Here is a 22,723-nt window from a genome sequence, read left to right on the forward strand (position 1 = left end):
GGATTCTTGTCCTTGGGAGTGCTTAGGAGCTTAAGACACAGACACCCAAGGCCCCTTACCCACCAAAAATGCAGGGAACACCTGTTCAACTATCTGCCAGGTTCCTAAATGCCTTGCTTTCCAGACTTGAGGTAAAGGAGCCCTCCCTCACCCTTTATTGGGACAGGGAGGAAAAGCCATGGAATTCAGATAATCTGGTTCAAAACACCTAAACTCTGCTCTAATCTTCACTCCTGGCCTCTGTAAAGAAATGGTGTGATCCAAATTGTCATAGTCCTGGAGATGAATTGTGATAGTCTTCTTAGAAATTTTGTGTATGTCTCAGAGCTTCAGCTGAAACTTCTAGTAAAATGCAGCTGTATAGGCTTTATCTCTGAATTTGGTTGAAATTAGAAAGATACCTGCTAATAACCAAAAAGCAATCTGAACCATGACCAATGCAAAGCTGTACTTTTTTAACTTGGCAAAGTTGAATGCCGAGAAGTGGCATTGGAGGGACTTCTTCATATAATTCTGCTCCCTTAATTTGGTAGTACCAAGAATGTTTTGCCAAGTGTCCTCCTTGGTGCCATTTGGTGTCTGCGTTTCTTCCCCTTCCATGGTCCTGTCTCCCAACAACTGCCTTTGCAATTTGTGCCCAAACTCAATCAATTTGCCCAAATATATACTCTCTTGCTCTCTCTGGGGGGATACTTACATCTTTCCCAATATTTTTCGCTGAGATTAAATTACACCTTTCCCAGTGGTTGTGACAAGAAGGCAAGCATGTGAGATTGAGAGGAGGGGGCTTTTTGCAAGGCAGGACTCTCTGGCCCAGGAGGGGGCATTTGGGTCCAAGCAGCTCATAAGAGGGGCCAAAAAGCACATTACAAGTCAAGTTGATCTATTTCATTATCTTTATTAAAGACAGAGCTTCACAGTTATACATATTTTCCTCTTTTTTAGTTATCGACATGTTGAAGATGCTGTGTAGGCAGAAAATCACATCACAGCTGAGGAAATTTAAGATTTAGGTCCTCAGTCCCTTAAATTGTGCTTCAAACAAAGGTGACCAACATTTTCTCAGAGGGAGTATGACCAATATGATATTGGTCAGGATAGTAAATTGCCCTTTGGTTAGATATACTACTGCCATCCCCCAAGTTTGTTTGCTTTATAAACATTCTTGTAACACAGTCAGGACAGAAGTTGACATAAGTTACAAAAAGAAAAGAAAAGAAAAAAGAAAGAAGGAAAGGAAGGAAGGAAGGAAGGAAGGAAGGAAGGAAGGAAGGAAGGAAGGAAGGAAGGAAGGAAGGAAGGAAAGGAAGGAAGGAAGGAAGGAAGGAAGGAAGGAAGGAAGGAAGGAAGGAAGGAAGGAAGGAAGGAAGGAGGAAGGAAGGAAGGAAGGAGGAAGGAAGGAAGGAAGGAAGGAAAGAAAGAAAGAAAGAAGAAGAAAGAAAGAAAGAAGAAAGAAAGAAGAAGAAAGAAAGAAAGAAAGAAAGGAAAGAAAGAAAGAAAGAAAGAAAGAAGAAGGAAAGAAAGAAAGAAAGAAAGAAAGAAAGAAGAAAGAAAGAAAGAAAAGAAAGGAAGAAAAAGAACCTGAGGCAACCACAGAGGATTTCTCCCAATAGGGTGTAAACTGACCCTTAAAAATGGAAATAATCCATTCTCCAAAGCAAAAGACCCATAGAAAATATTTGACAAGTCACCTAACTTTTTCTGTGTGGTCTGTGGGGTTGCTAAGGACTGAAATAGTCAGGAAGTGATAGATTTCCCAACAGACATCACTGAAAAGTCATCTCCAAGGGTGAGGTGGGGTTAAACTGGGTGAGGCAATGAAAGCAAATAAAAATAAAAAGCTAGCTATGATAGTTTCAGAATCAATTGAATTTCTTAACCCTTTAGGAAAAATTAAACCCTACCCATAATACAAGAAATCAATTATGAATAATTTACTGATCTGAATTTTAAAGAAAAAGATTATGCTTACAAAAGAAAACAAAGAAGAGCAACTCCATGGCTTTAAAATAGGAAAAGATTTTTAAACAAAAGAAAAGGTAAAGGACAAAATCACAAAGTAGATTATACTAAAATTAAGATCTTCTCATGAAAAGACAATGAAGTAGGCAGTGAAAGAGAGAATCTGGTTACTGGAAGAGGAGAAAGAGAGAGAATGGGCACCAAGAAAGCATTCCTATATAGCATATACACTGAAACCTTACAGATCAATAAGGAAACCACACAGAACATAATGGGAAAAAAGATGGACAAAATGAACAGCGCCTAAAAAAAGAAAAAAGGTTTTACCCAATGTGTAATAAACATGTGAGAAGTTCTCAATCCTCTTACTAAACAAGGGAGTACAAATAAAACCACTATTTGCTACTATCTCACACCTACCAGACATGAAAATGCAGAAGATTCCCAATGTTGGCAAAGATATGGATACAGCAGTAAATTCACACACTGCTGGTAGGTGTAAAAACTTGTACACACATTTTTTTAATCATTCCGTTCTACATATGTAATCGGTAATTCACAATATCATCACATAGTTGCATATTCATCATCATGATAATTTCTTGGAACATTTGAATCTATTCAGAATAAAAAGTAAAAAGAAAATGGAAAAAAATTCATACATATCATTGCCCCCCACCCCTCACCCTCACCGATCACCAGCATTTTACTCTAAATTTATTTTAACAATTTTCCCCCTATTATTCATCTTTATTCTATATGTTTTCTTGTCTGTTGATAAGGGAGACAAAAGGAGCATCAGACACAAGGATTCCACAATCACACAGTCACACTGTGAAAGCTGCATCATTATACAATCATCTTCAAGAAACATGGCTACAGGAACACAGCTCCACATTTTCAGGCAGTTACCTCCAGCCTCTCCAGTACTTCTTGACTAACAAGATGATATCTATTTAATGCATAAGTATAACCTCCAGGATAACCTCTTGACTCTGTTTGGGATCTCTTGGCCATTGACACTTCATTTTGTCTCATTTCATCTTCCCCCTTTTGGTTGAGAAGATTTTCTCAATCCCCTGATGATGAGTCTCAGTTCATTCTATGGGTTTTCTCAATCCCTTGATGCTGAGACTCAGTTCATTCCAGGATCTCTGTCCCATGTTGCCAGTAAGGTCCTTCCACCTGGGACTCATGCCCCAAGTAGCCAGGGGGAGGGTGGTGAGTTTGCTTGTTGTGTTGGCTGGAGAGAGAGGCCACATCTGAACAACAAAAGGGTTTCTCTTGGGGGTGACTCTTAGGCCCAATTTTAAGTAGACTTGACCTATCCTTTGTGGAATTAAGTTTCATATAAACAAACCCCAAGATTGGGAGCTCAGTCTATAGCTTTGATTGTCTGCACTGCTTGTGAAAATATCAAGAATTCAAGTTGGGGAAGTTGAATTTTCCCCCTTTCTTACCATTCCCTAAAGGGGACTTTGCAGATACTTTTTATTCACTGTGCAAATCATTCTGGGATTTATAGGGGCATCACTCTGGACAAACCAACAAAATCTCATGTCCTACTGAAAGTTCCATGTTGTACACACATTTTGCAAATTTTTTGTCAGTGTCTCCTAAAGGTGGCTTGTGAATATATGATGCAACATTTACATACTATGTACATATCCAACAGAAATCCATACCTGTGTCAATGAAACATTTTCTAGAATTTATGTGCAGAACTTCTGCTTAAGTCCCAAACTGAAAAACACTCACATATGCAAGAACAGAATGAAACATTCTAGTATCTAATCTGGGAACTTCATACAGAAAGTGTTCAGTTTTTAAAATTTCTCTAAGCTGTCTACCGATGCCTTGGGCATATAACTTAGTGCATATTTTTAAAATATCAGAATTTCTTTTAACAAATTGATTGTGTCATGTCATGTTATTTTCCTTATATTGTCAAAGTAGAAGTTAATGGTATTAAATAACTTGATACTGTGATAGTTTAAAATTGTAGGTTACAATTTATAGGTTAAAAAATGAAAGATACTGCATCAACTACCAAAGAAAAGGGGTATAATGCAGAATTATTTGAAATCCGAACAGAGATGTCAGGCAGATCAATTAAGAAAATAGAACAAGTGTCATGAAGAAAAAACAGTCCGGTGATAAATTTCCTTCCAAATATATCCATTATTGATAGACTAGTTTCTACTGTTACAGTAAATGATTATTTGTATTCAATTGGGTATTATTTCAAGACAGTTGCAAAAACTTAAAGATTAAAGTAGAGCAATGAAGAAATATATTTCATGATTTTTCTTTACCAATTACTTGACTATTATGATGGCATAAATAGATAATCTATTCTGTAAATAAATACATACATAGATAAAAATCAAACAAAATAGACTCAGAATTCATGCTCACCTTTCATGTGAGAGACCCAGGCTTGAATCTTGGACCATGTACCCTCCCCACCACCAAAAAAGAAAAAGAAAATTTTCTTTGTAATTTGTACTATTTTTACATTTCCTAGTATAAAATTTTCAAATATTCCTGCTTGATAGAAAGCAATCTGTGTACAAATGTATGTGTGAATATATTTACACAGACACCTAAACACACATGTTACAAATTCATACATATGGAAATGTGTGTATTTTGTGTGCACACTCCCATTCTCTTGTCGAGGTGACAGCTACATAATCATGCTTGCATTTCTGTGAGGGGCAAGAGAATAAGCAATGGAATGTTGTGTCAAGAATTACCATTTACATATACCTGATGGAATTAGGGGATTTTTTATTCCTTCTACAGGACAAGATGAGCCCAGATACACTGGAGTTGTGGCCCATGAGAATAAAGGGGCTAACAGCTGGGAAACACATTGAAAATAGTATACCCATCTTCTGCAGCCACAAAGTGGGATTATGAAAAACAGCAGTAAATATCTGGAGGATGGCAGAGATGGTGTAAGAGAATACAAATGTGCTCAATAGTGAAAGGATGGTTTGAGTAGCTCTGGTCTCAGGGGAGGACCTGGGGGAGAGTTTGGTTCTGTGAATGTGTTGGACCCGCTGCTTATGCCTGTACAGGATGGAAACGATGGAACTGCTGGCAAAAAGCATGAGTCCTAAGCATAAAGCATCAGGAAATGATAACAATGCAGTGTACAGTGAGGTTCGGATTTTGTCAGTTTCTATAACAGAGCAGTACCCTAAAGCTTTTCTTTTAGTGGTATCATTTCCCCAATTGGTAGTCATAAACATAGGGAAAATGGCATTTACCAGCATGTAGAGGAGCCAACACGCAGATATGGAGAGGCCAACGTACTTGGGAGCTTTCACTTTAATCTTTGCCCACCTGGAATTCCTGGGGCTGATGGTGATGGCCTGGAAGATACTCAAGAGGCAGGTGCAGCCAATTGACACACCCCTGCCCATTCTGTGAAGGTAGAAAAGAAGTTTGCATCCAAAGTCATTGAGGAAATCTTTCAACCCAAATTCTGCCAATGTCCTGGGGACTCCATTAGTGAGAATTAACAAGATGTTGCCTAAAATCAGGTGCTTGATAATCAAATCTGTGAACCTCAGCCTGCACCCGGTGATACAAAGGAAGAGATAATGGTACAGAAGACAGAAATTTCCCAGCACTCCAACTAAAATCTGGGATAAGAAGACCAAGCCTGATGCCACATCACTGGAGGACATTCTGCTAGTTCTGAGGCACTGATATCTGTCTTTAGAGCCAGAAGATTCTGCATGGGGATAGGAGATGTGGGCTACATGTCAAATGAAATCCAATCTTCTCCATTTAACATTATTGCCCACTAAGAAATGTTTGTATTAAGTTTGTCTTTTATTAAGGGTTTTCCTATAGTTGAATATATAACAGTTAAAGTGTTTTTTAATGAATGAATCACTGCTGTGAAGACTGTACATGTGATAACTTCTTCATTCTTCACAATCTATGAGATGGGCACTTGTTTGGCTTTTATTATGAGGACAAGGAGAGCTTAGGCACAGGGAGATTTGCCTACATTCACATGCTGGTTAGTGAAAAACTGAGACCTGAACTGGGTGTGCAGTTAACCCCTGTACTATGCTAACAAAACCAGTTAGTTGTGTTCTTGCAGTAATCCTGATACGGTTTGAGTTTTGCTCTTACACCTTGCAATTTGAGTTTACACTCATGATATTCCACTTGACCTTTATTGTGGTAACAGTCTTCTAGTCATATAAAAATGTAATCCAGAGGCCAATATTAATTATAAATGAAGCTTTCACAGTCCTTATTAATAGACATAGATGCACTGGTTGCAGTTTAATACTAAAGGAACTGTTTTCATGGCCAAGTTGGATTTAATGAAAGCAAGACTTGGTCAATATTAGGATGGTAACTGAAAAACACATATGCTTTTATGCCAGGAACAAAGATATGACAGTGCCTACCCTATGAATCATTAAACAATCTCTTATCATACCCTAAATGACAGGGCCTGGAATTCTAATATATTAAAGACAGTGTGGGCTAGAAACCAATTCATTAGTCTTTGCAGTTGATATACTCATGTATTAATTAATATATGAGTTAAAACTACTTGCATGAGATGAGAATATTATTAACAATATAAGAAACTAGTGGAAAATGAAATCTCCATGACATGGAAATGTGTACATTAAAAATTTAAACGGCATATTTTGGGGTTGATGTTAGAATGTTTCTAAGTCAGAGAAAAGATCACAAGATACATTTGAGGAAGACAGCTGCTGTCTGAAGCAGTAATTTAGGAGGGAAACGTGTCTCACTATAATTACCAGACCTTCTACATTTTCAGTAGAAATACAATAGCTGACTTCAAAAAGCACTTTATAGACTGAGAGTTAGAGAAAGCATTTCCATCTCAGCAGTTACCACTCACATAAACTGTTTCTATACGGAATCAAATGATACTTGTAGATTCACTTGACATTTTATTATAAGCATAAATTCACTACACACACCTCTCCAGTAATCCCCCAGATTTTGTCTTTGATTTCTGTAAGGTTGGCAGAACAGTATAATGATTTCAGAAACATCACCTTTAGGCACCTAAAAAATTAGGTTCACTTACACTTGATTACACACCAAAGACCACTGTTACTGAGGATGACACCACATCCCACTAGGAAGCCTCAGGGGTTGGTGTCAGGTCTGGGATGCCCAGATCACTAAACTGGCTCTGCCCATACCTCAGGAATGATTCCTGTCTCCAAGGTGACCCCATCAGATTCTTCTTTTTCCCAGTATAATCACTTACAAAGACTCCTCACAAGCCTCCTTTCTTTACAGAGTCTCCTTGAAGTGATGTAAAAAATACTCACCGTACTCGTCTCCTCTGCCAGGACAGAGGGCTCAGTGTGACAGCCATGAGATCTAGGCAAGTGTGAGAGGAGCAGCCTGACCCTGAGATAAGGGCTTGTGGCTCTGTGACCTCACCTCCCCACAGCACTGCAATTATCATGTCATCTGGGACAGCAATGAGACTGCAAGCCTGGGGAGCTGAGAATATTTCCAAAGAACTCTTCCCTAGGTGCTGACTACCAGAAAGTAATTATCAGCTCCTATTTAGTATCTCCAAAGAGTATTTGGAAGTTTTTGAAGAGACTCTTTGCTTCCTGTGAGCCTTGGAGGCAGACAGGAACTCATGTCGTTGGAACAAGTAATGCTGAGTTTGGATGAGAGGGACTGGCAGCAAGGTAGGTGCATCTCATTGGGGGCTCTGCTTCCCTGAGAAGTCCTTCCAAACAATGAAGAGCTCTTTCCAAATTTTCATTCCGTTCTGGTTCACATTCATTTTAAATTATGACCAGAGAAATGAAAATAGCCAACATGCCTGAGAAGGATATGTAAAGTGATACAAGTTAAAAGAATGGTATGAAGCCAGTACTTTACCTTAGAAATTAGAGAAGTCATCTGAACAGCTCAATGGCAATTAATTTTGATTCATCCGCACAGTTTTGTTGGAAAATGTACTTTTCCATTATTGGCTCCCTAGCAGTGATTAGAAGTCTAAACAGAATGATAACCATAGAAGATAGAAGTTTATTCATCTGTCAAAATAAAAGCATGAAAGTCAGACAGATGCTTTAAAAGGCAGATTCTACCATTTCTCAACTATCAGTTAAGCCAATGCTACTTTCTCACTTTACGGGCACTGAATGGTTGCCTCAGTCATTTACACATACTCACATATTTGCTTAATTGGCAGTAATGCCAATTATTTTTCTCTGTAATTAATTAAGAAACTTAAAATCTGAGTTCAAATTAGTCTTTTGTTTTTTCCTACAAAAATGCACAATTTGGCGGGCCGCGGTGGCTCAGCGGGCAAGAGTGCTTGCCTGCCGTGCCGGAGGACCCCGGTTCGATTCCCGGCCCCAGCCCATGTAAAAAACAAACAAACAAACAAAATATAATAAAACAAGAAAATGTTTAAAAATGTTTCCCTTTCTTCCTCACTTCCTTCCTTCCATCCTTCCTTCTTTCTCTGTCTTTAAAAAAAAAAAAAAAAAAAAAAATGCACAATTTGATCCATTTCTACTCTCTACTTTCTCTATAATCCTAGTCCGGAATTAGAGCCATAGTTTCAGACAAGCCATATTTCATATTCAACGCATGCACGCACACACTCATGCACTTACCCAGTTGCACGCTGATGAAAATACAAGTGCATATAGACACTCACACAGTCATATAATCCTACAATTTTAGTGTATTTATACATGCACGGACTCATATACATTTTCCATAACAATCTCACACTCTTTCACACGCTCACCACAAACACATCGACATTTATATACACTCATTATGGTGCCTATGGATACAAACCCACACAGTCCCACTCACGTTGATAAAAGCACACTCCCACAGTCTGTGTGTGCATATATATTTTGACAATGTGTCCAGCTTGTGAAGTATAGGGGCATCTCCTTACTTACAGCTGCCTTTGTTGGAGCCCAGGTCAGAATTTTCATGAAGTAGGCCTCTGCCTGCTGACAAGGCCACGTTAAATAACCTTGGAGGCATGGCCTCTTGGTGTCCTGTGGAATGAGGTCTGGCTTGGGCTGTCCTTATCTAATCTGTTCTTATTGCGGAAACATTCTGCCTGTACCATTCCAGGCAACTTACAGTTCCAGATAGACTAGTTAATGTCCACTCTGTTCTCAAGAAATTTCTGTATCCCTATTCATTATGTCAAGCACATTTCCACATACTGCACTGCCTCAACTGAAATTCTCTTGTTAAACAGTATACAATAAACTTGCACTGGCTTCTTGGGGTTGTTGCCTTCAGTGAGGCAATGAACCACCTAGCCCCCACTTTCTCGTAACTCTGTGTTGTGTTTTTCTCAATGTCCCACTGCCCCTTCAGACTCTGTTTGGACAGTTGCTTGAGCTGGACTCGGCAACCTTAACAGGGGTCTTCTCTACCCTTTAAACTTGTTCTGACTGTGCAAAACCCCAAAAGGACAGTAAGTTCAGTGTCACACTTAACAAGCCCTGTACATGAGCATTTTCAGTCTAGGCACATAGCTGGAAAGTTGGAGTGTTGGTGATGTGTCAGTGTGAGCATGGGTATAGAATCGTATGAAAATGAAGGCACAGGAATTGGATGCATAGGAACAAGATGAGACATAAGAGGCTGAGGGAGTGGGGACATACAGAATTCAGTTGGAGAGGACATAAATTTAATAGGCACAGCATATTTAAAGATGCGGAGATGTAAACACAGGGTTTAAGGAAACGAGGAAATTTGTACAAGGGATTCATGAGTAAAATGAATATTGGAATCTGGGGGTAACGGCATACTGGGCTTCTTAGGAATGAAGGATACAGTGATGGTGGGAAATTAATGGATGGAGGAATGTAAAGGGCAGAGTAAGGAAAAGGCACAAGGACTTCACCTCTATGAGTGTAAAGAACGTGAGAGGGAGATAGACATCAAGTGGGCATGCAGGTGCTGGGTACAGAATGGTCCAAGGCAAAGATGGAGGGTAAGAAGCGGAGATGGAATCTGGGTTGGAAATGGCCCCAGTAAATCAGGAGGGCAAAATGGGAGGAGAGCAATGAGGGGACCATGGGAGAAGGGTGGGAATGAGTGGCTAGAGGGCCCTGAATTGAAAGGCAGGGGCTATAGCATTAGAGCACTCTTCCCAGAAGGTCCAAACAAAATTAAGTGAATACCTCATAAAACCAGACCTCCTGAGACTGCCAGAACAATGATTTTTATCCATGACATAGAGCAGAGCTTAGGGATATTGTTACAGAAATTCTCAATTCTGAAATGGAGCCAAACATTTATCAGAGGTATTTAAATTCTAATTGGAGCTTAAATTCCATGATTTTCTGACCTTTTTCAATTCATACATGGCTTTGAATTGTGTGAGAGAAAAAAAAGGGGATTGAGCAACTAAATGAGAAAAGCCAGAAGAATATATAAGGGATCCTACAAATATTATAGGTAGGGACACTTCCAGGAAGCCCATCCAAATAACTAAGGACTTATCAAATGCCTTACAAAGGCTTTTCCTCAAATAAATCCTGTTGTTCAGAAATCCAATCTTATGAATAAAAAAATGGATGAATAAAGGTGAAATTATAAGGAGTTCAAATCTTAGAGCCCTGGTGCTCGTTCAGGTCTTTCTTCTACTGCTGATGGAGTTGAAGGGGCATTATAACCCTCAAAAGAAATCTGGATCAAGATAAAATTAGAAAGACAATTAAAGTAGAGACTTACAGTTACAGCAACTCTGTTGGCCCTGGACTTACCTGGTCAGGGTCCTGATCCTTGACTTGTGAAGACAAAGAATTGAAACTCGAGTTGACATTGGGAGAGCAAGGTGATTTATTAAAAGCAGTGAGAAAAGAGAAGAGGAAATATGTCCTAAAGAAGAACAGGTTCAGTTGGTGAAGAATCAGACTGGCTCCAGCTGTAGTTTAGTTCAGGGATTTATACGGCTTGATGATGGTAGTATTGTGCATTGATTACTAGGGGGCTTTCTTGTGGTGTTTCCTTTGTGGCTTTGTTTCTTGCTTTAACAGGGTGTTCTGACCACACTTTGCTCAATTTATCCATTAAACCACCTGTTAAGGGTGGAATGTTCGGGCTGCAGTTTGCTTAGTTTAAGCATTTAATAATCTGTTAACAGCAAAATGCTCTGACAGCAGTTTGCTCAAGTTAAGCATTCCTTAAAGTGGTTTTAGCTACCTGGGGACACAATTAGTGTTGCTACCTGAATCTATGTTTCCCAAATTGCAATTCTAAGATCCCAACACCCCAATTATACCTTTGGTCAGTCTGCAATTTCTTGGACACTAGATATGAGCCATCTTTGTGAAAATACTCCCAGTTTACCCATTTTCAGGGTTGAATTTGACACTCTGTCTCCTGCAATCACACACCCATGTAATGTGAATGGCAGACTGAATTGAATACCTATGGAATATGTAGGTGGTCCTTAGACATGGAACTGAACTGTCTGGATCACTCAATCTCTGTGTGTACAGAAAATTTACAGGACTTGCAACTATCTGGAAAAGATATTATTCCCAACCACCATCTTTCTTTGTTTTGGACAGTTTTCCAGAGAGTTCACAGCTATATCAATATCCCCCTCCTGAGAAAGCCAGGAGGATTTGCAGGGAGATAAGCTCTGAGTCTTAATATTTGTCTCTACATCACTTCTGGCATCACTGCACATGCGTGGAGCCTCCCTTGATCAGCCCCTTCAGGAAACATGGCATTGCTTGCCACAGCAACTGTTCCCTTCTAGGGGAGGCAGGAATGCAGATTATTAGTTTGAAGGCTTTAGGGAGGGGTGGGGCCAGGGAGATCACAACAACAGTCTTAATTTCTATTTGGGGAGAGGAGTGGGATGAATGACTTAAAGTTTCCAGAAGATATTTCTCAGGTTTACTCTAGGCAAAGTTGGATCTGCCTTAGTAGAGGGAAAAACCCACAAAAAATAGATCATGGATTCAAAAGAAAGTCAAGTGTGTCTGGGGAGTACCAGTATTTTCACTCTCACAACTCCCACAGGGCCAGAGTTCAAACTGTGAGGAAGAGTTCAAATTCAAAGGAGGAGATGAAGAGACGATTCTAAGGAAACTAAGAGGAAATCTAGAAACATCTGCCATGCGGGATCAGTTAAGAGCTTACTCTTCTGTAACAAGACAAGGGATGAGTAATTCTGTCTCTCCTGAGCAGGAAGCAGGGATTTTACCTAAGTACTGAAGTTTGGTGCAACCTTGGCATCCTGTGTGTCTGAGATAGTCTGGGGACCATGGAATATCCACATACACTTTATCCACTACATCAGAGCACAGCTCACATGGAGAGATCTCTAGGAAGATGAAAGTCCATTCCATGGGCAGGTGCTCTGGTACAAGAGGTAGGATATTACTTTTTTACCTTGTGCGTAATAAACAGGCAAGCACCTAATTTGTTCAGGACATGGGCGGGTAGAGTGACTCTCAGTGGTTGAAATGAATTTGATAACTTATAGGCATCTGGACACTTGGGTGGGCACCGTTTCACCTGCTTCCAGGGACTAGGTGGAACAGAGTGGGAGCAAGAGATGGTCTACATCCCCAAGAAGTTACAATGAAGATCCTGGGAATGTGATGTCCTTAACCATGGCAGGCAGGTCTCTCACCCACCAGCTTCCTCTGCAGAATCTTCTCCCAGTATGCAGCATAGCATGAAGCCGGAAAACAGGAAAGTAAAGGCCTCTGAAGCCAGCAATAGCTGCAAGCATGGGGAGACCTGAGATGCCCACCAGAGCATGCACACTGTGCACACCAAGCAGCCCTGATTCTCCCCAAGAGAACCGCTCCTGACATTTTGATAAAGCCTCAAAACTGATCTGTGATCTGTGTCAGAGGTTATTTTTAAGAGCATGGCCTGAATGAAGACACAGTAGGTATAACCTCTGTTGACTGGGATGTAGAAATCTGGGCTTGCCCAGCCCCCAAAATCTCCTATATCAAGGTCACTCAAGCAGCCTGGGTGTCATATTGAAGGCTGCACAGGATGGAAGGGAGCTTGGACCTTCTTCCAGAAGAGAGGGCGAGTCCAGATCCCTTTTGGGGAGATATTTGTGTCTTTCCTGTTGTCCTCTCTCTCAGGGACTGAGTCTGTTCTCCTACTGGCTGCCCTGACACATGGTGGCCCTGGTTTTGGGCTCCAAGAATAGACCTTAGTATGTTATCCCTCAAGCCTGGGAGATCAATCACATACGAACTAAATTTGAGAGCCTTTGCATTGTCATAACTCATTCAAGACATAGCATCAGAAAAAAAAACAGTGGGAATGAAACCTGTGTATGACATGATATTAATTCTTTGACTTGAAAATCCAAAATTATTTTTATAAATAAAAATGATCTAACTCATAACCCATAATCTATTGATTTTCTTCTCTGGCCCTCTTATTTCCTTCACTGTGCTTTATGTGCTTCTTGTGATCACCTCTAAACTAAGTTTGAACCCACATTCTTCCTTCAGGGCCCTCTTACAGTTGGATTTAAGTTGTGCTTTCGACTTAGAGCAATTTAAGTTATTGAAATACTTTGAAAATTTAAGTTGGGAAGCACTTATGATAATAGGAGATGTTTTACTTGAAAACAGCGTTGAAAACATTCTCATTATCTTATTGAGTGCTGAAAATTTGCTTCAATTTGTAATAACTAACATATGCACTAACACTGCTCTTAAAGCCCAATTCTAAATAGCATTCTAATATTTAAATTTTTGTGTGCATGGGATAAGAAAATTCTAAAGTTGAGGAGCTTTTCCTAACAACCTATTCCAGATTACAGGTTGATGCTCTGTGCTTCAGATTATGAAACATTCACATAAAATCTTCCATTCCAAACCACAGTCTCATGATTTCTTTTGTCCCTAATTTCATCCTCCGGCTCACTGGTCCATCTCCCCCTTATCTCAGTTAAGAGCCTCTCATTTCATTTGAATCTGCTTCTATCATGGGATATAGTATTACCCAACTAACCCTTCCCTAATATCAGAAAACATTTTAATGTAGATATCTCCTACTTTTACTTCCTGGATGATAAATGTGTGTCCCGGCCCGCGGGATGATCAACTAAAGCTCGAACTCCTGTGAGGGAAGAATGGCATGGGACAAAGAGACGCAAAGAACGGCAGCAAGACAAATATTCTGATCAAGCTGCAAAATTTTATTGAGGAGGCTGGGTATATATACTCTAGAAGGAGAGGCGGTGGCTAGTAGGGACGGTGGTGATCTGGGATTGGTGGCTGCTGTTGCTAGGGCAGAGGGCAGATGTACGGTTAGTACTTTTGGTGCGAAATTTAGGCGTGTACTACTATTACTTCCATGAAGAAGGCTGATTATAGTTTAGGCTGTTCTTTCTTTCAGCCCTGGCGGCCATGTTGCATGTTTCCGGCATCGCTGAGGGTGGATTTTATACATGATACCTTAATTGTCCCCAACAAATGTGGAATAGAGTTTGTCCTCAGAAGCTGAGACTGTGGATGATGGGCCAATCCACAGGACAACAGTGAGTTGTCCAGGAAGATTGAAGAAGGGTGAGGCTAAGGGGAAGATTCCCTTTCCAGCTGGAGTATCATTGCCTCAGAACATTATTGCATTCATGCTAACCTAATCAAGATGACACTGTCATGTTCAACCTAATCATCTGCTAATATCCCAAGATATGGTGCAATATTTTATTTATTTATATTCCTCTGAATTTTCATTTTCTCATACAGCTGATACAATCAAATATAATGGATTAATTTTGATTTCCAAGCATTTTAAATTTAGTAACTTATAGGTATATATTTTAACATTATGTATGATTTTTTCCTGTTTAAAATATTTGTACACAGGTAAAAATACTGTCTAAGTCTACATTGTGCATTTCCAATCAAATAACTTTCTGAAAAATCTCCTTGTTGACACATGTACCTCTAGTCAATTCAATTTCGCCACTTTTCCTTTACTTGTGTAGACACGCTGGAGTTTTTTGTTTCGAATTCCTGATTTTATGCAATGTAATGTATCTTCCAGTATTTCCCTTCCACTGTCAATGCTATCATGATATACTCAGGCAGTGCCCTTGTGATAAACAGAAAATGAACTTGAATTTCTGATGCATAGTTTTCACCTGTTCAAATTTATTCCATATGGACCATATTGCCCTCTCACATGTTTTAAACAAGTGCACATCCACGAACCCTAGGGGAGAACCCTAGTCCCCATATCTTGGACTCACTATGTTATCAGGATTTTTCAAATTGTAGGCAAGTGAAATGCATCGTTTTATTGTTCTTTTTTTTTCTTTTTAGCATGAAAAGCCTCTGGGAATCAATCCCGGGTCTCCAGCACAGCAGGCGAGAATTCAGCCACTGAGCCACTGTGGCCCCCTGAAATGGCATCATTTTAATTTGCATCTATATTACCACTAATGACAATGTATACAGCATAATATGTTATTCACCACATGAGGGTACTGATCTACAAATAGCCTATTCACATTCCTTTTTTTTTTTTCTCTGTTCATTTTTTTTTATTAATTAAAAAAAGAATTAACAAAACAATTAGAAATCATTCCAATCTACATGTACAATCAGTAATTCTTAATAACATCACATAGTTGCATATTCATCATTTCTTAGTACATTTGCATCGATTTAGAAAAAGAAATAAAAAGACAACAGAATAAGAATTAAAACAATAATAGAAAGAAAAAAAAACAAAAAAAAACAAAAACAAAAAACCTATACCTCACATGCAACTTCATTCAGTGTTTTAACATAATTGCATTACAATTGGGTAGTATTGTGCTGTCCATTTCTGAGTTTTTATATCCAGTCCCGTTGTACAGTCTGTATCCCTTCATCTCCAATTATCCCTTCTCTTTTTTTTTTTTTTAATTAACGGAAAAAAAGAAATTAACCCAACATTTAGAGATCATACCATTCTACACATGCAATCATTAATTCTTAACATCATCACATAGATGCATGATCATCATTTCTTAGTACATTTGCATTGGTTTAGAAGAACTAGCAACATAACCGAAAAAGATATAGAATGTTAATATAGAGAAAAAAATAAAAGTAATAATAGTAAAATCAAAACAAAACAACACAAAACAAAACAAAAACCTATAGCTCAGATGCAGCTTCATTCAGTGTTTTAACATGATTACTTTACAATTAGGTATTATTGTGCTGTCCATTTTTGAGTTTTTGTATCTAGTCCTGTTGCACAGTCTGTATCCCTTCAGCTTCAATTACTCATTGTCTTACCCTGTTTCTAACTCCTGCTGAACTCTGTTACCAATGACATATTTCAAGTTTATTCTCGAATGTCCGTTCACATCAGTGGGACCATACAGTATTTGTCCTTTAGTTTTTGGCTGGATTCACTCAGCATAATATTCTCTAGGTCCATCCATGTTATTACATGGTTCATAAGTTTATCTTGTCTTAAAGCTGCATAATATTCCATCGTATGTATATACCACAGTTTGTTTAGCCACTCTTCTGTTGATGGAGATTTTGGCTGTTTCCATCTCTTTGCAATTGTAAATAATGCTGCTATAAACATTGGTGTGCAAATGTCCGTTTGTGTCTTTGCCCTTAAGTCCTTTGAGTAGATACCTAGCAATGGTATTGCTGGGTCGTATGGCAATTCTATATTCAGATTTTTGAGGAACCGCCAAACTGCCTTCCACAGTGGTTGCACCCTTTGACATTCCCACCAACAGTGGATAAGTGTGCCTCTTTCTCCGCATCCTCTCCAGCACTTGTCATTTTCTGTTTTGTTGATAATGGCCATTCTGGTGGGTGTGAGATGATATCTCATTGTGGTTTTGATTTGCATTTCTCTAATGGCCAGGGACATTGAGCATCTCTTCATGTGCCTCTTGGCCATCCGTATTTCCTCTTCTGAGAGGTGTCTGTTCAAGTCTTTTTCCCATTTTGTAATTGGGTTGGCTGTCTTTTTGTTGTTGAGATGAACAATCTCTTTATTAATTCTGGATACTAGACCTTTATCTGATATATCATTTCCAAATATTGTCTCCCATTGTGAAGGCTGTCTTTCTACTTTCTTGATGAAGTTCTTTGATGCACAAAAGTGTTTAATTTTGAGGAGTTCCCATTTATTTATTTCCTTCTTCAGTGCTCTTGCTTTAGGTTTAAGGTCCATAAAACTGCCTCCAGTTGTAAGATCCATAAGATATCTCCCAACATTTTCCTCTAACTGTTTTATGGTCTTAGACCTAATGTTTAGATCTTTGATCCATTTTGAGTTAACTTTTGTATAGGGTGTGAGAGATGGGTCTTCTTTCATTCTTTTGCATATGGATATCCAGTTCTCTAGGCACCATTTATTGAAGAGACTGCTCTGTCCCAGGTGAGTTGGCTTGACTGCCTTATCAAAGATCAAATGTCCATAGTTGAGAAGGTCTATATGTGAGCACTCTATTCGATTCCATTGGTCGATATATCTATCTTTATGCCAATACCATGCTATTTTGACCACTGTGGCGTCATAATATGCCTTAAACTCAGGCAGCGCAAGACCTCCAGCTTCGTTTTTTTTCCTCAAGATGTTTTTAGCAATTCGGGGCACCCTGCCCTTCCAGATAAATTTGCTTATTGGTTTTTCTATTTCTGAAAAATAAGTTGTTGGGATTTTGATTGGTATTGCATTGAATCTGTAAATCAATTTAGGTAGGATTGACATCTTAACTATATTTAGTCTTCCAATCCATGAACACGGTATGCCCTTCCATCTATTTAGGTCTTCTGTGATTTCTTTTAGCAGTTTTTTGTAGTTTTCTTTATATAGGTTTTTTGTCTCTTTAGTTAAATTTATTCCTAGGTATTTTATTCTTTTAGTTGCAATTGTAAATGGGATTCGTTTCTTGATTTCCCCCTCAGCTTGTTCATTACTAGTGTATAGAAATGCTACAGATTTTTGAATGTTGATCTTGTAACCTGCTACTTTGCTGTACTCATTTATTAGCTCTAGTAGTTTTGTTGTGGATTTTTCCGGGTTTTCGACGTATAGTATCATATTGTCTGCAAACAGTGATAGTTTTACTTCTTCCTTTCCAATTTTGATGCCTTGTATTTCTTTTTCTTGTCTAATTGCTCTGGCTAGAACCTCCAACACAATGTTGAATAATAGTGGTGATAGTGGACATCCTTGTCTTGTTCCTGATCTTAGGGGGAAAGTTTTCAATTTTTCCCCATTGAGGATGATATTAGCTGTGGCACATTCCTTTTTAAACTCTTTTTGTGTGTGTGCTTTCATTTATGGATGGATAGAAATTTATTTTTGTTTATCTGTATAGAATTTCTTTCTGGATGATAGACTTTGCAAATATATGCTTTCATTTTTGTGGTGTCCTTAAAATATTTTTCAGACAGCCATTTACAATCTTTTATGTTATCATAGTTTTAATCTTTGCCCTCTTCCTTGGATTCTATATTTTCTTAAAGAAATATTTTTTGATGTCCTAATTCTAAAGCTTTCATTTGTAATTTTTAATAGAATATTTTCATGTTTTCCAGTTCTGTACTTGGCCCTTGATGCATGTGACACTTCTGCATGTAAATCATATACGATAGGACATAATTAAATTTGTATTCCTCCATGATTATTGAGTGATCCATTATTTCTTTATAGGTATTCCAAGCCACCTCCTGACATTTCAGTATTTATTATATATGAATGTCTCATTAGGGACTATTTATATTGTTACATTGACTTCTCAGTTCATAATTATGCCACCATCACCTTATTATTATTATTATTTTATAAAAATAGAGGGTTGTATCTGGTCAGGAAATTCACTCACACTATTATTTCTGCAATTTGTCTTGGGTATTCTTGCATGCTTCTATTTTTCAATCCTGCAATTGCCTTGTTATACTCTCAGAACAAATATATTGATTGGAATTGATTGATTTATACATTAGTTTGGGGTGATTAAGCATTTTTATTCCAACTAGAGGTACATGATATTCTCCAATTACTTAAGTGTTCTATCATTTCAACGTGGAACAGTTTACACTTTTCTTCCTAATCCTCTGTTAGTTTTAGGATTAGGAATAGTCTGTGGACCATTTAACTTTGGCTGCTGTTGTTAATAGTCTTCCTGCTACATTCTGTTACAACTGTTTGAAAATAGATGAAAATGACAGTGATATTTGTACATTACTCCTGCACATGCAGTTTGTGTTAACATCAATACTTAATGATGAGTCTTATTTTTGCAAGTAGTTAATTACATCATCTTCGATTAATGAAAATATTGGGGTCTTTATTTCCATTATTAAAATCTCCACCAATTATTTTATTGTTCAGTAAGCTGGCTGTGTCTGCCAGTCCAGTGTCGATGAGAAGAGGGATTATGGGTCTCCTTGTGTGTTTACCTGTTTTTAAAGATATGAGTGTATTACCACAAACCATTTGGTATGTCATAGCATTTTATTACAATCATTCTGTAGTGTTCAATATAAAATTTAAGGTTGTTCATTAAACTTTTGAAAACCTGGACATGTAAAATTAGACAGAGTTTATCCCTTTAATTGATGATGCATTAATGGATATTCCAAACATGAGAGTTTTCTAAGCAATTGTAATGTAGGTCTTTTAGATCTGTGTTCAAAAATAAAACAACAGGAAAATAATATATAGGTTTGACTTATTTGAGTATAAACTATAATAATTAAGTTTGAACAATTTTATTTTGATATCTGATCAGCATTGTTTTATCCATGATGAGCTACTACTGAGAGATTAATCTATGGCATAAAACAATCAATAAAATATTATTTATTTATGAGAGAAATGACATCAGTGAAGAATTTGCATTAAATTATTCCACCAAAATTCTCCCAAACATTCGAGAGGTTTGGAATAGATGATACCAGACTCGCCAAACATTGACACATTTTGAAATAGCCTTTAGGCTACCCAGAGTCTCAGTTTCAATTTTATAATTTTGTGAGTATTTCGAATTCCACATTTAAGATTTGAAAAGAAATAAATATATCACTGCCAAAAATATGCTTAACATCATTTATATTTCATTGCTGGTTTTATTTTGATGAAAAGTTTCAATATTTTTGAAACATATTCTCTTGCAGAATTAGTTTGTAAATTCTTCTCAAGTGAAACCCAGGATTTCTCCAGATTTAGGGTAGACTCTCTGCTGTTTGTCAAAAGTTTGAGCACAGAACTAAACACACCCCTTGCTTGGTGGTTCTGCTTTACACATATGTTTTAAAGATCATTTTCCCTATAACTTTTGTAGGATGAAATTATCTGAGAAAAAAGGATGATAAAAGATGTGTAGTATTCTATCAATATGGAGGGAATTATTCAGATTTTCCTCTTTACTTTTTGTGTCCTGTCCTTGGATGACCCTCAGTTCTTATTTCATGATGGAAGAAGCTGCAGAAATCTGGGTAAGAATTAGACCAGAGATAAGACTGGAGTGTGCCCCTGACATCCTGCCTCTTTCTCACTGGCTCTGTTCTCCTGTTTTTCAACATCATGACAGGACTCTGCATAATCCTAACTTTGGACCTGGGTCTCCGGAATCATCACAGCCAAAAATGTTCCTTACCACAATCCATTTGAAGCTCTGTTGAGTCGGGCGGTGGGAGAAAGTGGTATACACCTGGGGTGTACCTGGGGTGAGATGACTCTGTCTCTTTTCAGCAAGGAGTAGGGACTTCATTGGCAGCCAGGAGTTTGTAGAGCCTGGACTCTGGGAAAAATTGGGAACTGAATTTTGATTGCAGCTATAGTTACATGTCACTGCCGGATGGTCCAGGGTTTGTGCAGTGCCTGTTGCAGGCACTCATTCCAGGTCTCCCTTTATCTGTAAAATCACATTGCAGCTCTCATGAAAACATTTTGGCTAGGTCTAAGGTAAATTGGAATACAGGGTAAAAGATGATAGTGTATGTATTCTAGACCTTCTAGTATGAGACTAAAAGTGGAGAGGCTTATTGTGTCTAGATCCTTGATTTTCTGTAACACATAATCTGAATCAACATGTCTGGAAAATTCATTTGAATGATCCAGATTCCTGGGGTCCAGAATGGGAATGAGGCCTTGTAGTTCTGTGTAGTTAGTGTAATGCCAGGACACATCTCAGACTGTCGTGGGCTGAAAATTGTGAGGTATTCATGGAGTTCCTTGAGGTTCTGAAGGTGTTCTAGTTTGCAAGCTGCTGGAATGCAATATACCAGAACTGGAGTGGCTTTTACAAAGGGAAATTTAATACTTTATAAGTTTAAAGTTCTAAGCCTATGGAAATGTCTAAATGAAGACATCCAAGGAAAGATAACTTAACAAGAGAGGCCAATGCATCTGGAACAATCTCTTACTGGGAAGGCATGCTGGTCCCTTGCTCCTAGGCTCCGTTGCTTTCTCTGTTTCTGTGGGGGTTCCTCACTTTGCTTCTCCAGCGCTGGCTTTCATCTCTTGGCTTCCTTGGCTCTTTCCATGTTCTGGCTTGCATCACATCTCATGGTGACATCTGCTTGCCCCAAGTATCTCCAAACATTTGTGTTTCTGTTCTCCAAATGTACACATCTGTGTCTGGTCAACCTTATGTTTTTGTTGGGTCTCTCTCTGTAGGCTCTGATTTTTCTCCAAAAAGTTCCCCTCTTTAAAGACTCTACTAATCTAATCAAGACCCACCTAGAATGGGTGGAATCACATCTCCATCTAATAAAAAGATTACAATAGGGTGGGCCACATCTTCGTGGAAATAATCTAATTAAAGTTTCCAACTTACAGTATTGAATCAGGATTAAAAGTAACATCTGCTCCTACAAGATTGGATCAGGTTTAAAACATGGCTTTTTGGGGAGTATATAATAGATTCAAATCAGAACAGCCTCTGATACACATTTATGGTGTTTGAGTATATTATTTCTTCACTTTTTATTACCTTGTGGTAATTAATTCAAAGGCTGTAGTAATGTTTGTTTATCTATCCATTAGTGGTTATACATTTGGGTCATTTATAGCTTTGAAGATAATAGCATAATGCAAAAAAAAAATAAACCCACAAACCCACAGATCTTACTTTGAGTCATACTATGATGATGTAAAATGTTTATTTTTAAATGTTAAGTATTTGATACCTGAAAATTGTATTTTTCCCACCATTAATTCTTTAGAATAAATTTTAGATACCATAGAAAATAACATCACAGAGTTTTATGAAACACTTTAAAAGATATAAAAGATAAAACATTTGAGGACCACTGTTATGACACCAATCCCACAATTATCTCGTGAGAGAAAACTGCAACTTTAAATGTCTATGGGGAATGGAGAACACTGACAATATTGAAGTAGCTCATCATGAACTTTCTGGACCCCTTGACTTTCCTCACTCCTGAGACAGTGATCCATGCAAGGATGGAAATCTTGGATTAAGGGTGAATAGAATGGGGACTACCCCTTTTGATCTTCCCAAAGCAGAACTCACATTAGAAATGAGGACTGTGCAAATATGACATCATCATATCAATTCCTGCACGAATTGTGAAAGAAATGAGAGAATTTATATCTGAGGTTTTAAGAAATCTGCCTGAGGTTTTGATTTTACAAAGTGGAAACAAAAGGGAAAAGAGGGAAATTCATGTCTTCTCAAAGTACCTCTAATTTCTCCTTTGTCCAATATAAATTAAACTGAAGT

The 22,723-nt window shown here is 38.2% G+C and overlaps 1 protein-coding gene across 1 annotated transcript; it reads right to left on the reverse strand.

The window, feature by feature from the left end:
* Positions 1 to 1,572: 1,572 nt before the first annotated feature.
* Positions 1,573 to 6,548, reverse strand: LOC143658679 (vomeronasal type-1 receptor 4-like). Its single transcript, XM_077130859.1, has one exon. It carries the CDS (start codon positions 5,661 to 5,663, stop codon positions 4,725 to 4,727), a length of 939 nt encoding a protein of 312 aa, XP_076986974.1. The 5' UTR covers positions 5,664 to 6,548; the 3' UTR covers positions 1,573 to 4,724.
* Between the last annotated feature and the right edge of the window lie 16,175 nt (positions 6,549 to 22,723).

This window comes from Tamandua tetradactyla, chromosome 16 (genome assembly GCF_023851605.1).
Source record: "Tamandua tetradactyla isolate mTamTet1 chromosome 16, mTamTet1.pri, whole genome shotgun sequence".
Taxonomy (NCBI): Eukaryota; Metazoa; Chordata; class Mammalia; order Pilosa; family Myrmecophagidae; genus Tamandua; species Tamandua tetradactyla.

Coding starts and splice junctions, on each gene's coding strand:
- LOC143658679 (XM_077130859.1), bottom strand. CDS start 5,663: ATGTCCTCCAGTGATGTGGCATCAGGCTTGGTCTTCTTATCCCAGATT.